General features: G+C 39.0%; 1 protein-coding gene across 1 annotated transcript in view; it reads right to left on the minus strand.

Annotated features, from left to right (window-relative positions):
• LOC107751509 (A disintegrin and metalloproteinase with thrombospondin motifs 18-like) overlaps window positions 1–17,154 on the minus strand; it is a 52,763-nt gene that overhangs the window by 17,233 nt on the left and 18,376 nt on the right. The window contains exons 4-15 of the mRNA XM_016567251.1: window positions 13,748–14,021; window positions 13,194–13,393; window positions 12,991–13,074; window positions 12,101–12,260; window positions 10,842–10,947; window positions 10,006–10,143; window positions 9,574–9,727; window positions 8,430–8,525; window positions 7,551–7,699; window positions 2,665–2,837; window positions 662–792; window positions 386–509 (exon numbers count right to left, since the gene is read on the minus strand). Of these exons, the coding sequence (XP_016422737.1) occupies window positions 386–509; window positions 662–792; window positions 2,665–2,837; window positions 7,551–7,699; window positions 8,430–8,525; window positions 9,574–9,727; window positions 10,006–10,143; window positions 10,842–10,947; window positions 12,101–12,260; window positions 12,991–13,074; window positions 13,194–13,393; window positions 13,748–14,021 (1,789 nt within the window). The remainder of the gene's footprint in view (window positions 1–385; window positions 510–661; window positions 793–2,664; window positions 2,838–7,550; window positions 7,700–8,429; window positions 8,526–9,573; window positions 9,728–10,005; window positions 10,144–10,841; window positions 10,948–12,100; window positions 12,261–12,990; window positions 13,075–13,193; window positions 13,394–13,747; window positions 14,022–17,154) is intronic.

A 17,154-nucleotide genomic window follows, 5' to 3' on the forward strand; every position in this document is an offset into this window, starting at 1 on the left:
CTATTTTGATCAAATCAAATACCACCTAATTACCTCCAGTGTTCAATCCCCCCAAAAAATGCAGATTTGTGAAAGATTCAAAAGTTTGGGGTCAGTACTGTTACAAAATATTTCAATTAAAAAAATTAAATTAAGTTAAAATAAATTGAACTCTAAATTCAAAATTTAGCACGGTTTTCATTAAAATATTAAGCAGCAAAACTGTTTTCAACACTGATAAAATTAAGAACCACCTCAGGTGAGAACCATTGCTTTAGACATTTTTCTATTTTATCATGATTTACTCCTTGTTTCTTTCTCTTGAAGCCTGTGACTCTCTTCAAAATATGGATTTGTCAGAGAAGATCAGAAGGTATGAAAGGAACATGCTCTACAAGCACCTTACCGTTGGCTCTGTGCTGGAGGGTGTGCTGGCCACTGTAGAACTTGCAGGTGGAGTTGTCTCCTTTACAAACTCCACAGGCATCCAAAGCAGCCTTTGATCCCAACACCTGGTCACAGCCCACCGGCTGCACAGGAAAAGTTCTTAAAATGAAATTTTCAAACTGACACACACAGTTTAGCCAACTGGGCATACATCAAGCAATTCTCACACAAAAAAACATTGTAAAATCCGTGGTAAATGTGATGACCTTCTCAGAATCATCACCTCCTCACGTACCTCGCATATCCCATCAATGCACACGCCTCCTTTGTAGTCAGAGCAAGACGTCCCATCTTTGACTTTGCTGGACATAGCGAAGAAAAAATCAAAATCCTCAGCAATGCAGTACAGCTTACAGATGTCCTCTTCTAGATAGGAGATGAATGGGGTCATTAGATCTTATAGCTTCAGAGTGATTTTATGTTAGATCTTCTGAAGCGGTGTTCTGGTCCTCTCAGTGCGCTGCTATTAAGTTTCATGCATGAAGACATATGGAGCAATGATCCTGTGAACATCTTTCAGACAAAATGCAGGTGGACTTGTATGTATGGAAAACAATTCTATGGAACATATGCACAAAAAATACAACATATGCATAAAAAATAAAATTCATTTTTTTTTATTAAATTCAATTACGTCATAAATTACTTCATGCATAATTTATTCCTAACAGACACAATGCAATTGAAATATGGACCTATCAGAGATGCATCTGCATTCACACACAGATCCAGGCTCATCCGATATAGCTGCTCAGTATGAACTGTTAGATTTTTTTGGAACATATTAGATCATAATTATTGTGCTTATACTTCAAAGGAAAACAAATGATGTTGTTACAGACTTACAGCTGTAGCTGAAAGGAAAGCTAAACAACAGTAAACCGAACAATAAAAGCTTAATTCTGAATAATGCACCTAAAAGTAAAGAGGAGGCCAAGTGGAACTTAACAACAGGACATGTCAGTGGTTTATCCAATTTGATCTAGCTCCAAAATCCCAGTCAAATAGGGGTAAGTGTTTCCTAACACCTGTACTAGCCACTGAAACACACAACCTACTGATTTGAGCACTGAGCTCCATTCACCCCACTGAAACCCCTGGATACACTGACGAGGACTTTCTAGCAGGAGACAGCTCAGAATCTCCTCTCAGGTCTTTCTCATTAGTTTTAAAAAATCTTACAGGACAGTACCCAATTGTTCCTATCCTTTCCCTTTTTCACTCCCAGTCCACTAACTCATAAGAAAGCCCAAATACACAAACAGGGTCCTATTCAGGTCCAAACCTGCCTACAAGATTGATCAGTGCACTGCTCTCACAGAACGAGTGGATACATGTTTCCAGTCCAAATCCATGCACAGCTTAGTCAACACACATTAGGTGAGATGAATCGCTTGGATGGAATATATTTGTCCTATGTAACAATCTCAATACATACTGTCAGAAACAAATGAGAATGATTACTATTTAAAAACACACCTGTTCTTGCTGACTCAGATATCAAACATTAAAAACTAAGCAGGCAAGGTCTGAGATGAATGTTCTTTAGAAGTTTGTTGTTAGTTATGTCAGACAAGGGAGCATATACCGTTCAAAAGTTTATTATTATATTTTTTAATATATATTTTTTTAAATTCCAAATGAATGCTGTTCTTTTTAGTGTTCCATTCATCAAAGAATCCTGAAAAAAAAATGTATCCCGTTTCCACAAAAATATTAAGCAGCACAACTGTTTTCAACATGGATAATACGAAATGTTTCTTGATCACCAAATCAGCATATTAGAATGATTTCCGAAGGATCATGTGACACTGAAGACTGGAGTAATGGCTGCTATTTTAAATGTAATATTTAACAATATTACTGTTTTATTGTATTTTTGATTAAATAAATGCTGCCTTGGTGAGTATAGAGAGTATATCTTCTTTGTTTTTCAAAAACATTTTTAAAAAATCTTACAGCCCCCAAACATTTGAATGGTAATGTACATTATTATATTATATTATATTATATTATATTATATATTAGATTAGATTAATTTAATTTAAAATGTGATTGAACTCATACATTTATTATACATTCTTTTTTTTTTTTAAGTGTGAGTCTCGCTCGTCCAGTAATTGAAGACGCATGGGGATTTTGAACCCAGCAGAGGTTTACTGTGCTCTCTTCAAACTGTTAATGAGACATTTGCTTTTGTTCGTAATGAATGCATTAAGGCCCAAATATCTCCCATACCTTCCACTTTGGTGTATGGCTTCCATTTGTAGTACCATCCCCTGAAGGGTTTGCTGTTGTACTCGGCACACTGCTGAGCTCTGAAGTCCACTTCATTGGGCTGGCATCGCTTGGTGTTACACAGCTGGTACAGTCGACCGGGGCCTTGGCAGAACTTGCCGTTGTGCTGTGGGCTTGGGTGAAACAACCAGCAATTAGCACAAGTGAACATGGAAGCAAGGAGAGAGAGCAAGAAGAAAAGAAGAAACAGATGTGCCTCAGCAAGCATTCAACATGCGAGAGAAATGACAGTCATTCAGTACTTTTTGGAAGAGAGGCTGGTGAGATGCATTTCATATGATGTGCATTAGCATCTGCACTAAGGGAATGTCTTTGTGCATTATCGGTGATGTGTCTGACTGAATCACATCCCAACTGACAGCTGTAAAAGATATTAAGTGCTTTGAATACAATTCCATTCATGACTTGGACTCGCCTGTGTTTTCAACAGCTATGATTTTTGAATAATAAACGTCAACGAGAATAAGACAGCACACAGCTGTGCTGATGTACCTTACACATTGTGTTATCTGAGTCGACTTGCTTGCAGTCAAATAGGAAACCTAGTTGAAAATGGTTTGTTTTGGATGGTCCCTACCATGTTTTCTTAACTAGTTAACCAACAAGCTGACCTTGATAAACAGTGATAGGATTTTTCTGGCTGATCTAGCAAAAAACAACCACCAAACTAACATAACCCTTCTTGGACAAACATGGAATTTCATTCAGTCATCTTTACTTCTCTGAAATCTGTAATGGCCAACTCTTGCAAGCAAGGCTGGATATCATAAATGGTCAGCCCTCAGGCTCTGAACAATGTGTTCGAACTGTCACCCTGTCTTGCTGAGGCAGCTTGAGGCTGGAGAAGAGTGGTAGCCTCCTCCCAATGCCACAGGAATGCCTCCAAGTGCCACATGAAGCAGACAGTCACCATCTTTCCTGAGGGAAAAGCGGTCCAGCAGCTCCTGTAACTGAGGCTGTGAGAGCGGACGCATGCTTGCGGCATGGCTGCATGTTTTAAAGTGGAAGACTCTTGGGTACCCTCTTGTAGCTTGACCTCAAAGCAAAGGACTGCGCCATGGGCCTGTCAATGTGTGTGTGTGTGTGTGCCTGTTCTTTTAGTCTCTGGCCTTTAGCTTTTTATTGCATGTTCACACTTGAGGTTAGAAAATCGCTCACAGGGAGGACAGATGAGCCTTCTACGTGCTCTTAAAAATCACTCATCATCTTTATGCATGTACAGTGAGTGATCAAACAGAGAAAGCATTGGGAAAACACACATAGTGAGATATACAAGTTACTTTTCTTTTGAAAACTGACAACATAATTCTATTGTCTAGAACAGCCGTTTTCAAACTGTGGGTCTTGACCTGCCGGTGGGTTGCAGAGTGGGAATAAGTGGGTGACTAGAATGGTGGTGGGTTCTGATGCACGCAAACATACAGAGCGACCAATTGAACAAAAGACTCTAGAGTTGATTATTTTATTGAATTGTTTTAAAAAGAACCCTGAGTTGCCGGTTTGATAAACCTTTATTGATTTAATTCACCAAATCCATTAGAGTGGCTACTGAATCAACATATGATTCACTTACTGAACTGCAAATTCTAGCATGTTTGAACTTCTGGTTCCATTCTGTGAAAGTCAATGGGTTTTTGGTTAAATGCCAGAAATAGGGTCAGTGGTTAACACAAGTTCAGCATATTTTTACATCGTATTTTACAACATGAAAAACAATTAAAACCCCACTCGTTATTTTTTTAAGCTTCTATGTGTCTTGAAAAAAGGCTGTAGCTAACAAGTGGCTAAATAGGACTACAGAGGTTGTCACGCAGAACAAGTAAACTCATCTACTCACTAGTGCACTTTTACAGCCTCATTGTGTTTATACTCGGGTCCTAACAAACTACGCTAACTAAAAGATTACAGCTTGTAAATCTGAAGTAAAGATCAAAAGATTTGTTGGAAACTTGCTGGTGACTTTGAAGTTGTGTGGTAATTATATAGGCAATTACTTCAATTCAAACATTTTTTCTTTTTTTTTTTTTTTTTTGCTAAAAAGTTTTTGGTGGGTCTCAACGAGATTATACTTCTCTAGGTGGATCCTGGTGTGAAAAACTCTGGGAACCCTTGATCTATGGGTGCGTATAAACATACTGCATTGGAAAATTATGCCTCACTTTTCAGGAGAAGTCAGTGAGATCAGCAATAGTCTAACAGTGCTGTCAGAGGGCTGTTTGTGCACGTCTGCTTTTGTTTTTGGAGCAGGTTTTCAGGCTGATCCTATTAGAGCTTTAGTGACAGTGTACTATGGGCCCATATGGTAGAGCACTTACAAAAACACACAAAGCACAGAGAGATATTGATAGAGGAGAGGCGAGGGAGAACGCCAAGTGCATGTTTTCTGATTATACGTTGAAATAACTGTGCCCAAATCAATTTTGTGCTACATGCCAAACTTCACACAAGAGTTGTTGGCAAAGGGGAGCATTATTCTCTTTTTCTCTTTGTCGACAAGACTTTGTAGCACTAGTTTCCTAGCTGGGGAATGTTAAATCTCAGAACAGCAGTACTAAGTGCAAACGTCAGAGGAAACAGGGTCTCCCTGTCTGTCTGCTTGCCTGAATCTCCCCAAAACCCCCCACCTAGGCCCACATCCTTCTCTACCTCACTCTCTCAATACATCTCCCATCTCTAAGACCCCCATCTTTAATCAAACCCTCATTATGCCCACACTGTTAGCCATTAGATATCCACTTTAAAGTCAAGTCATTAAAACAGAGCCCTCTACATATAAATAAACAAAACCAAACAATGATGCAATGAAATTTAATCGTTTGTTTGTTAGGGGCTTTCCGAAGCCCTGAGGGTGATTGTACATGCATCCTACTCTTTCAACTTTGGCCTCTGGTAATGGTGCATTAATGCTACCCATGTTCTCTTAGTTAACACTGTATCCTATACAGTAAACAAACTTCAAAAAGGCAATCCCATCAACAACCATCTCCACTACGCTGTTGCCAGATGTCTTTTTCAAACATTCATATCAAAGACACTTGTACCTGTAAATCTGCCAGCTGAGTATGGATAAAGTCAAGGGAGCACATTTATCAGATCATATTTATTGATAAATGCTGTTTGAGTGAGATGACATCTTATGCTGCTGGCTTCAACAGCTGTCTCCTGAGGACCTTATACTGAAGTGATGAGAATGGGGATTCCCCTTGAACATCACCACCACAAACAGAAGACATACCAACACCTATTCCACTGCAGGTGCTGTCTGAGAGCCGTAAGGGAAGATTGTCCATCAAAATGCCTCTTTTGAAACATTTCCGAGTGAAATGATACAGATCAAATGTTCTGATCAACATGAACTCTGCTTTTCATGCAGAATGCAGGCAGATGTTCATGGTTTGCACCTCATAAATACTGTATGTGTAAACAGCCGCTCAGTGAGAAGAGAAGTCAGTTAGAATGATCATAGCACACTTGACTGCAGTGTGAAAAGCATGTCTTATTTTTACTGAACCATGAAGGGGGGGTGACTTTGATAGCAAAAACAGAGAAAATGTAGGCTAATACCTCCACAAACGTATCAGATTATAGTGCAAATTATGCCTTAAAAGCAAGCCCAGCTGCAGCACCCTAAGCCTCTGTCAGTGGATCAGACGCCATTGAACTAATATAGACCAACTAAATCAGGACAAAAAAGAAAACAGCTTTCTTGCAATAAGAGTGGGAAATGCCTTTTCTTTTCTAGCAATGTGCTTCCAAAATCATTTAGCAGGATCTCTCCAAATGTTGTGCATCTGTAAAGGATCTTTAAATCAACCTAATCTTTAAATCTACCTAAACACTTTGTATGAGATCACAATGGATAATATAGATCACATGTGCCCAATTTAATATTTCATATGTTCCCAATTTAACAAACACACTGATTTTTGGGCTGGGTATTTCCAGGGCATTAATGAAGTTCTCCTCCTCAACTCACATCACTTTGAATAGTTTCTTTCTTGCTTTCTCTCTTTCTTTACTGGAACTGTTCATGTCAGACATGTTGGTCTGGCTGTCTAAGGCATTATACATATTTCCTATTCCAACAGAAATATGTTAAGATGCTCTAGACAGCCAAATGTTGATGAAGCACAATTCCATGCTCCATAAGCTTGACCAAACCACATGTAGAGCCACCTGTGGTCTATAGAAACCCAATCTCAAATAAACCTGACACCGCATACAGAGAGGAAGCACCTGAACCTAAACGCACAAATACTCCATCTACTATTTGGCAGACACTTATATGTATGAATGTGTATATGTATGTATGTGTATATGTGTGTATATATATGTGTGTGTGTGTGTGTGTGTGTGTGTGTACCTACTTAACCATATTTTGGGGACAAATTTGTACCCAAAAGTGAGCTAAACCTGACAAAATCTCCAAAAACCTCCCTTTGGGGACGTCTTCATTTGTAAAACTGAAAGTTCGGGGGTAATCTAGGAGTTGCAGTAGGTCAGTTGGTCTGGAAACACATGTGCTTCCCCCATTCACAGCTAATCTACCATTCATGGCAATGAAAAAGTGCCATTAACATTTTACTGCAGTGATAATTTTAATTAGCATTAACAACCGGTCAGGGCACAATATTAAAATAATGTCATTTTGCAATCAGACGACATATTCATCTGGATTTCCTCTCTTACACAAACACAAACTGAATTTAACCATATTCTTCAAATGCATAATAGATGGTTCATTCAAAAAAAATTTATAATGCGTCAGTATCTTAACATGAATGAGTCTGAAGCACAGTGTCTGATATCTTTGAGTTTTTGGTTACCTGGGGCTGTTGCAGGACCGCTCTCTGTACATGACCCCTCCACCACAGGTGCGTGAACAGTCAGACCACTCGGACCAGCCCGACCACTGGCCATGCACTGCTGTAGGACCATGATCACCAAATTTGACACACTGTCCTCTCCGGCACCACTGCATTATGGAAATAGAAAAAGAATAAACATCTTACACTGGTCAGTAATGTATGAAAGTCTGTTTTTTTTTTCTCTTTATTTCTCACATTGTGACTTTATATCTTGCAATTACAAACTTATATCTCACAATGTTATATTATATCTCACAATCTTGCGACTATTTCTTGTAATTATTATTTTATATTATTTCACAGCTCCAACTTCTTATCTCATAGTGTGGCTTTACTTCTTATGTTAGACTTGGCTCATATCTCACTGTCTCATAATTACTCATTTTTTACACGCATAGAAATGTGTTTAAATTCAAAACAGCCACCAAAATTAGTGTTTGTGTGGTAGATGAGGAGATAGCAGACTACTATCTGACAAACTCATTTTTTTATGTCAAAGAGAAGAGACGGTATGAGAGGAAAAGTAAAGTAAAGGAGAGAGTATATCTGCCGAGAAGATCTTGAGCCTGCTGGTTTGGGATGGGGCCCAGAATTACACCTGGAGAGCAGGACTCGGTCCAGTCAAGCCACACAGTCCCACACATCAGCACCTCTCATCCCCATCAACAAGTGGAAAGGACCAACCGTCCTTATGGAACATTTACACAAAGCAGAGAACAATACTGCAGGTGTGCATGAAGAAAAACGGCGAGAGAGACTGGTCAGTTCGTGTTCCTCCTTAATGGTGGTTTAGTGAGTTCAGACAGAGAAATGGTGAACAGACAAGCACTCACTCACCATGTCTGGTCCGCAGATGGTGCCCTCGGCAGCAGGCATGAACTTGGTCTCACACCGGTGTCCTGTTCTGTGGCACCACAATGATTTACAGATGTCCTGGTGGGCACGAACACACAGAGAGCACAGTCAAAAATGGGCCTACACCCACTGGGAACCCTTCAACCTCCTTGGCTTGCACCTCACCACGCCGACCTCTTGTTTCTACAGCAACGGCCAATCAACTTTCCCAACAAATAAAAAAGCCTGTCAAAATCAATCACTGTGCTGCCCAAAAGAAACATGCTATTATCGTTGCATTTTGTTTCTTCCCACAATGCAACGATAATAATGGGTGATGAGGGGTTGGGAGACCGGCCACTGCTGGCCGACGGCCCGATTGCATCTGGCAGACAGTGAGAGAGAGACATGGTTTACAAAAGCTAGCAACACTGGACTCTGGATCATTGGGTAGCTAACACTGCTAGCTCCCACGGCTAATTGCATCTCAACGACTTTGTGACAAGGACAGGATGGCTTGGGGGAACAGAAAATCTACAATCGTTCTTAATTAAGATGTACAGCTGCCTTCCATCAAGGTTGATGTTTAAGACTTTTTCAGAACACGTAGAAGGTCTCCGAAGTGCACAAAAGCAACAAGGATCTCTCAAAGAGAAAGTCCATAGCATGAGAGCTAATCCCACAGATAGACTCTCGCAATGTTCATTTCCCAAGCACAACTATTTGCATATCAATGTGTGCATTAGACGCTAAAGGCTACAGCAGATGCCAGAGGGGGCCCTGTCCATCTTTGTCCATGGACTGTGAATGAAGACTTAAGAGTAGATTTTGAGGCAATGGGTTTCCTCTCAGTGGACTGTTTTCTTTCCAAAGCTCAGATGTGTGTTTGTGTTGACCATGACGTCTCCGCACACAAACATTACAGGTTGAAGCACATTTAAATATCTGTGACCCTAAATGAACTCAATCTCTGTGAATTATATTGTGGCATTGTGTTTTGTCAAAAGGATTGATTGAAACTGAATTGTTTAACAAGAGTTGTTGGACGTTTCTAACATGTGTTCAAACTAATTTAGCATAAAGATCCACTGAAGCACTCCAACTATGAAGAGATGCCTAATAGCATATTTTATACACTATGAGTTACCTTTACAAAGTCCAGGCTGCACAGTTTTGCTTTCGAGCCAAACTGCCATTTGCACTGTATATCAGCATCATACAGCTGACCTGGAAGCTGCTCAGGGTACTTGTACTGGCCTATCTGCTTAGGTTCATCCACTAGACATGAAGCCTGAGCTGTACTGTGAACACAAATGCATGCAAAGAAAGATGAGCACAGAAACAGACATAAAAACCATACCATATTATACATTTCAACATATTGCATATTTATCTATAAACACAATATATATATATATATATATATATATATATAAACAAAAAATATATGTAACATATATATTAAAATTATATATAATACATATTATAGTATATAGAAAATGTAATATTACAATAAAAATGTAAAAATACATACATTTCTAAAAAAACACTTTTTCTGTGGAGTAAAGTGAAAGTTTACCCTAGAAATCGGTTCAAGTATTGCCGACTACAGGCAGACCATGAGAAAACACCATTATTCCCAGCCAATGTGGGAGACATTATGTTCCCTTCAGTCTTCCGGCAGGGATTCCCCTCTCCGTCATGGATCATTCCAAAACTGGGGCAAAAAAATGGAGGGAGCAAAAGAGGGAGAGAAGGAGATTGTGAGTTTTACCCTAATGCACAACCTAAGGACAGAAACCACTCCATGAGTCTGGTGGGACTTTACCTCTACAACTGAAAGCTCTTTCATCCCACAAAACCCTTCGATAATCTCTACTCTACTGAATAAGTCACATGATTCACACATTTAGATGTTTACTTTCAACAGCCCTGTGGCAATCAGACTAATGAATGCATCAAAATAAACATGTGCACTATAGTCACAAAATTCAGACATAAGCAGTGTTTGCAAGATGTGCCATGTGTTTATAAATGACCACTCCTCAATAAATGAGTGATTAACGACTGTTGGCCAGTGAAGATTTTGCCCTAAACACTGTGCACATTGGAGGCACGTGTCCATTTCATTTGACCAAAATGTTTGAACCGCTGAGAATGACAAATCCCACAACATGTTATCAGCCTGGTGGTTCTCCAGGATAGATTTTGTTTCAGTTTATGTTGAGAATGTGCCAAAGCACCGAAGGACTCAAAATACGGATGTCATTAAAAAACAAAATCTCAAACATACAGCATAAACTTCCCTTTATCACAATGGAAACCAGCAAACACAAACAAAATGTTTGCTTGTTGCACAGCATATGGTTTCCCAAATTGAAATAGTGTGGGACCTGAAAGCATGAGTAAACGTACTTATGTCCTGACTCGTGGGCGATGGTGAAAGCGAGGCCCAGCCCTGTATCCTCATTAATCGTGCAGCTACGATACTTGCTACACATCCCACTTATTGGAGCGAAACCTGCAGACAGGAAGTCAGAAAGGACAGAAAGAGCAAAACATGGGTGGAAGATACTGATGCATGTTGAGGATGCAATTCAAACTTTAAAATCCAACAGGTCTGAATGAAAACATTAAAGGGATAGTTTACAAGAGAGTGGCGTCCAGCGGATGACGTAGGACATTAATTAGTAGTACAAAATGAGGATTTGTAAAGAAAAATCTAGGAGGATTTCGATATAAGCCAAGAGGACACTGGTTTTCCTTTGCTGTAAACAAAACTTTTTTCTCGCGAGACTAGCATATTCTCACCGGAGCTTATGCTACGCCTACGTCCTACGTCATCTGCTGGATGCCACTCTCTTGTGAACATGCATACGACACTTAGCGGAAGCTAGAGATTAAGATATAGAAAGTTTTAAATATGGATATTTTTCTTACACAAACGCATCTCGTCGCTTCAGAAGGCCTTTATTAACCCCCCGGAGCCGTGTGGACTTCTTTTATAATGGATGGCTGCAATTTTTTGGACTTCAAATGTTGGGCTACCATCCACTCCCATTATAAAGCATGGATTAGCCTGGACATTATTTAATATAACTCCGACTGTATTCGTCTGAAAGAAGAATGTCGTATACACCTAGGATGGCTTGAGGGTGAGTAAATCATGGGGTAATTTTCATTTTTGGGTGAACTATCCCTTTAATACATGATTTAAGTTTCACTAAACACACCACAATGTTTTCAAACCTACAGACTTTGAAACAGGATCCCATTACGCATAAACACACTTTTAGGCTATTTTTCCTCAACTTTGGTTTGAGTTTCACATCATAGAGAGGCAATTTAAAAGCAGTGCATTCTCCTTTGCCATACATTCAAAGAAGTGCATACTTGTGGTTTGGAGCTTTAGACCTGAATTCATTACATTTGGCTGACGCCTCTACAGCAAATACTGAAGAAGCTGCCAACAGACTGCAAAGTGGATTTGAGCTTTCTTGGATTCATTCAGGTGAAATTCTCTGCCTGAGGGCGGACTAGGACACACATCACCAACCACAAGCTCTTTTTAACCTTGGCATTGTGTAATTCACCCTCCTGCAACTCGATTAGCCACTGACTTCACAACACATGACCCACTTCTGCTATTGGAAGGTGAATGTCAAGTGCCTTACCCAAGGTGTCACATGGTTCGTTCTTCCAGGAGCAGATGTCCAGCCCCGTCAACAGTATGGCATGGTCGTGCCGCTTGCCGTTTTTACCAATCAGTCCTGATTGCCACTGGCAGAAGTTGTTGAGTGATTGGTCTGCGTGGTGGTTGACTGACAGACCCAGCTGGCAGCAGTAAAACCGAGAGAGATGAAGTTTTCAGAGGGGTGTTGAGAGAGAGAGAAGAGAGAGTAGTGAATGATCTGGCATCTTTGAAGTATGAAAGAAATAGAAAAAAAAAGACTGTGATTCTTCTGAAAATCAAATAGAACATATTACATTTACCGTTAATGAGAGTAAACTAGCTATAGTGAACATACTCCTGAATGTGAAGCAATTAAAAGACTGTACTGCTAAATAATGCCAAGAAATGTCAGCATACAACATGTCTGATTCCTGAATGAATGACTCTGATGAGTCAATTCTTTGCACCTGAATGCAGTGATTTGTATATTCTGATTCCCAAACAAATTACTCTTTTGTGCCTGTTTTTTGCAGTGAATCAAAAACATACAGCATGACCAATTTATTCACAAACAAATGACTCTTATGAGTTGGTTGTTTTTAGTGATTTAAAAAACAACCAGCATGACAAGTGTAGTCCGATTCAAAATCGAATTACTCTAGTGAGCCATTTCTATTTAGTGAATAGTTCAAAAAGATGAGTTACTGGTTTGAATCATCAGAGCGGTTACAGAATCAACAGCTCATGTTATTTTCAGTGATGTCTGTATCATTTAAGTTTTGTGTCAGTAACATGACCGATTACATATACAGACACATAAAAGAGACAGTTATATATATATATATATACAGTATATGAAAGTATGTGTGTATTTTTTTGTGTGTATCTTACTGGATCTTTTTCAAGTAGGAGGAGGCTGACCACAACAATGTTGATATCATTTCCAATAGTTCCATCTTTGAACAGACTGGAGACCTGTTTAGCACAACAACACTGTGCACATTACTATAGGTAAAAGTAAAGGTAGAAGTAAAGAGTTACATGCTGAAACAAAGTGTCTTCTCAACAACAATGCTGCTGATAGCTCTGCTCACCATGTTCATGACAGTAAGGACATAGGTAGTGACGTTGTCTCTGCCATGTTTCTCCAGCATCTTCCTGTCTGCCACCACCAGAGTTTCCACGTTCAGGCCACCCTCTTTGCTTGATGTAATCTCTGAGCGCTTCACCCGGCTTTGCTGCTCAAACTCATCAGGCATGACAAAATGCTCCTCTGTAGGAGGCTTGGGAGTATCTGTAGTTAGGAAGAGGTGGAGAGGTAAAAGTACGGAAAGTCATGAAAAAGAAACTGGAAATTGCCACAAAATAACTGCTTTTCCCTTTCCAAGCTAGCTCCCTGATTAAAGCGCCAGAGAGGCGATGACAGACCAGGAAATACACAGTCATTAACTTCACATGCTGTTTCCAAGCTTTCATTCAATTTCTTTCAGTACAACAGATAGTAATGACATGGCAGTTTAGCTGTCGGAATCAGTATAAATATCTCAGAGGGCTTTACTCTTATACACATACTGACAAATTCTACAAGTATATGGCGTGTAATGAACTTTCCATCTACAAATGGCTAAAAGTAAATTCCCTTACATACATTGCTTGCGGCGTCCGCAGAAATGTTGTCTCTGGAGCTTTCCATGCTGGGAGTCATGGTGACGGTGGTGGTGGTGGTGGTTCTCATATGGGTTGTTTGATTTAACACTGCTGAACCAGGCAGTCTTATCAGCGTACACTCTGCGCTCAGCTGATCGCTTGTAGATGACATGTGGGTGATGTCCAGAGGGGGCGCTGTAGTTGTGTTGTAAAGCCAAATGCTGCGGTAGCGGAGTGATGAGAAGTTCCTCGCTGGAGAACCGGATCAGACCTGACTGCAGAATACAGAGGAAGAGGAAGCTATGAGTAGGTAACCAATAGCAAACAATGAGGTTGGACTGCATGTCAGATATAGAAACACGCTACTGTTTAAATGTTTGGAGTCAGTAAGATTTTTTGGTAACACTTTAGTATAGGGACCAATTCTCACTATTAACTAGTTGCTTATTAGCATGCCTATTATTAACATATTGGCTGGTTATTAGTACTTATAAAGCACATATTCTGCATGACCATATTCTACATCCATAATTCTACCCAATATCTAAACTTAACAACTACCTTACTAACTATTAAGTCCATGTTGACATGATAGCATCACGCAGTTGCTGCAGATTTGTCGGCTTCACATCCATGATGCGAATCTCCCGTTCCACCACATCCCAAAGGTGCTCTATTGGATTGAGATCTGGTGACTGTGGAGGCCATTTGAGTAAAGTGAACTCATTGTCATGTTCAAGAAACCAGTCTGAGATGATTTGAGCTTTGTGACATGGTGCATTATCCTGCTGGAAGTAGCCATCAGAAGATGGGTACACTGTAGTCATAAAGGGATGGACATGGTCAGCAACAATACTCAGGTAGGCTGTGGCGTTTAAACGATGCTCAATTGGTACGAAGGGGCCCAAAGTGTGCCAAGAAAATATCCCCCACACCATTACACCACCACCACCAGCCTGAACCGTTGAGACAAGGCAGGATGGATCCATGCTTTCATGTTCTTTACGCCAAATTCTGACCCTACCATCTGAATGTCGCAGCAGAAATCGAGACTCATCAGACCAGGCAACGTTTTTCCAATCTTCTATTGTCCAATTTTGGTGAGCCTGTGCGAATTGTAGCCTCTGTTTCCTGTTCTTAGCTGACAGGAGCGGCACCCGGTGTGGTCTTCTGCTGCTGTAGCCCATCTGCTTCAGGGTTCGACGTGTTGTGCGTTCAGAGATGGTATTCTGCATACCTTGGTTGTAACGAGTGGTTATTTGAGTTACTGTTGCCTTTCTATCATCTCTTACCAGTCTGCCCATTCTCCTTTGACCTCTGACATCAACAAGGCATTTTCGTCCACACAACTGCCGCTCACTGGATATTTTCTCTTTTTCAGACCATTCTCTGTAAACCCTAGAGATGGTTGTGCGTGAAAATCCCAGTAGATCAGCAGTTTTTGAAATACTCAGACCAGCCCGTCTGGCACCAACAACCATTCCACGTTCAAAGTCACTTAAATCCCCTTTCTTCCCCATTCTGATGCTCGGTTTGAACTTCAGCAAGTCGTCTTCACCACATCTAGATGCCTAAATGCATTGAGTTGCTGCCATGTGATTGGCTGATTAGCAATTTGTGTTACCAAGCAATTGAACAGGTGTACCTAATAAAGTGGCCGGTGAGTGTATATAGTATTTACAACAAGGTCAGAAATTAACTTTTCCATTAAGGGGCATTTTTTGCCCCCTGGAATTTTTATCACCACCTTAATAACTGTATTTGTGTTGTCTTTAATGTCAAATACGTACATTTAACCAATTACTTAAATTAATCAAAATACTTTAAACTGTTGCCAATTACAATGAACTGTTTAATTTTAATTTAATTTAAGAAATTAAAAAAAATGTATCTAAATTATACGTTTAAAAACAGGAGCTAATAGGGCTGCAGTATTATGACAAAAATCGTTATTGCTGATTATTGCTCTTGATATTATAATAATGATTATTAATATATTATATTAATTGTGTTTTGTGTCTGCGTTTTGGAGAAATGGCTCATCATATATATTCTGGCTTTGGATTCACAGACAAACATGTTAGTCCATGACGATAGTCTTGTCTAGCGCAAGTTATGCAAAAATCACAGAAAAGCTACGAAATTAATCTTTTATTTACATTGTATCTGCCCTGTGTTGTTTATGATGAGGAAATTCATGAGAGGGAATTCAATCAGTAAGCGCACACACTCAACAACTCTGGAGTTTTCAGCGCTGACTAATCTGAATGCCTCTGTTTGGTGCGGTTTCAGACTAATCTAAGCGTCTCTGATTGGCCATTGCATTCTTAAGCTCAACGGAAACGTGTGTGATTGGTTATAGGGCTCAACACTGAAGAAAAAAAAAAAAAAAAAAATTTGCGTAAAAAAACCATTTGATGACGTGGGGGTGATTCAAAATGTAATTACACGAATAGACACTTTTCATTAATTTTCAAGTTTCATTTTAAATGCGAAAGCCATAATCGATTGTTTAATTGTGCAGGGGCAATTTTTGACCCTTTGTCTTGAATTTGTGGTTATTAGCATGCCTATTATTAACATATTGGCTGGTTATTAGTACTTATAAAGCACATATTCTGCATGACCATATTCTACATCCCTAATTCTACCCAATATCTAAACTTAACAACTACCTTACTAACTATTAATAAGCAGCAAATTAGGAGTGTATTGAGGCAAAAATCGTAGTTAATGGTTTGTTAATAGTGAGAATTGGACCATAAAATAAAATGTGACAGATTTATTTATTTTTTTTAAATAAGTCTCATGTTCACCAAAGCTGCATATTTTGCAGAAATACAGTAAAAGTAAATACTGTGAAATATTATTACAAATTAAAATAACTTATTTTTATTACATTTTAAAATGTAATTTATTTTTGTGATGGCAAAGCTGATTCTTCAGCAGACATTATTCCAGTCTTCAGTATCATATGATCCTTCAGAAATCATTTGAATATTGTGATGTCGGTGCTTAAGAAACCTTGCTTTTAATCCATGATATTTTTTTCAACATCATTTTTGATCAATTTAATGCATTATTGCTAAATAAAAGTATGAATTTCTTACAAAATAAATATTATTAAATAGCTATTTAAAATTCTGCATGATTCTACATGACTTCATAAAACAATAATGATATAATAAAATCAAATGTTTTAAATGCTATATGAATCTAGGCATCACAACATTATACTGTACAGTAAGAAGAACAGATATTCATTTTGATATTTAAAATATAAAAAATAGATGAAATGAGTGAGTAAAATTAAGCATCCAAAATTAGCTGGCATATACATATATATATATATATATATATATATATATATATATATATATATATATATATATACACACACTCAACTCT

Source organism: Sinocyclocheilus rhinocerous, unplaced genomic scaffold (genome assembly GCF_001515625.1).
Source record: "Sinocyclocheilus rhinocerous isolate Xijiao unplaced genomic scaffold, SAMN03320098_v1.1 scaffold1443, whole genome shotgun sequence".
NCBI lineage: Eukaryota > Metazoa > Chordata > Actinopteri > Cypriniformes > Cyprinidae > Sinocyclocheilus > Sinocyclocheilus rhinocerous.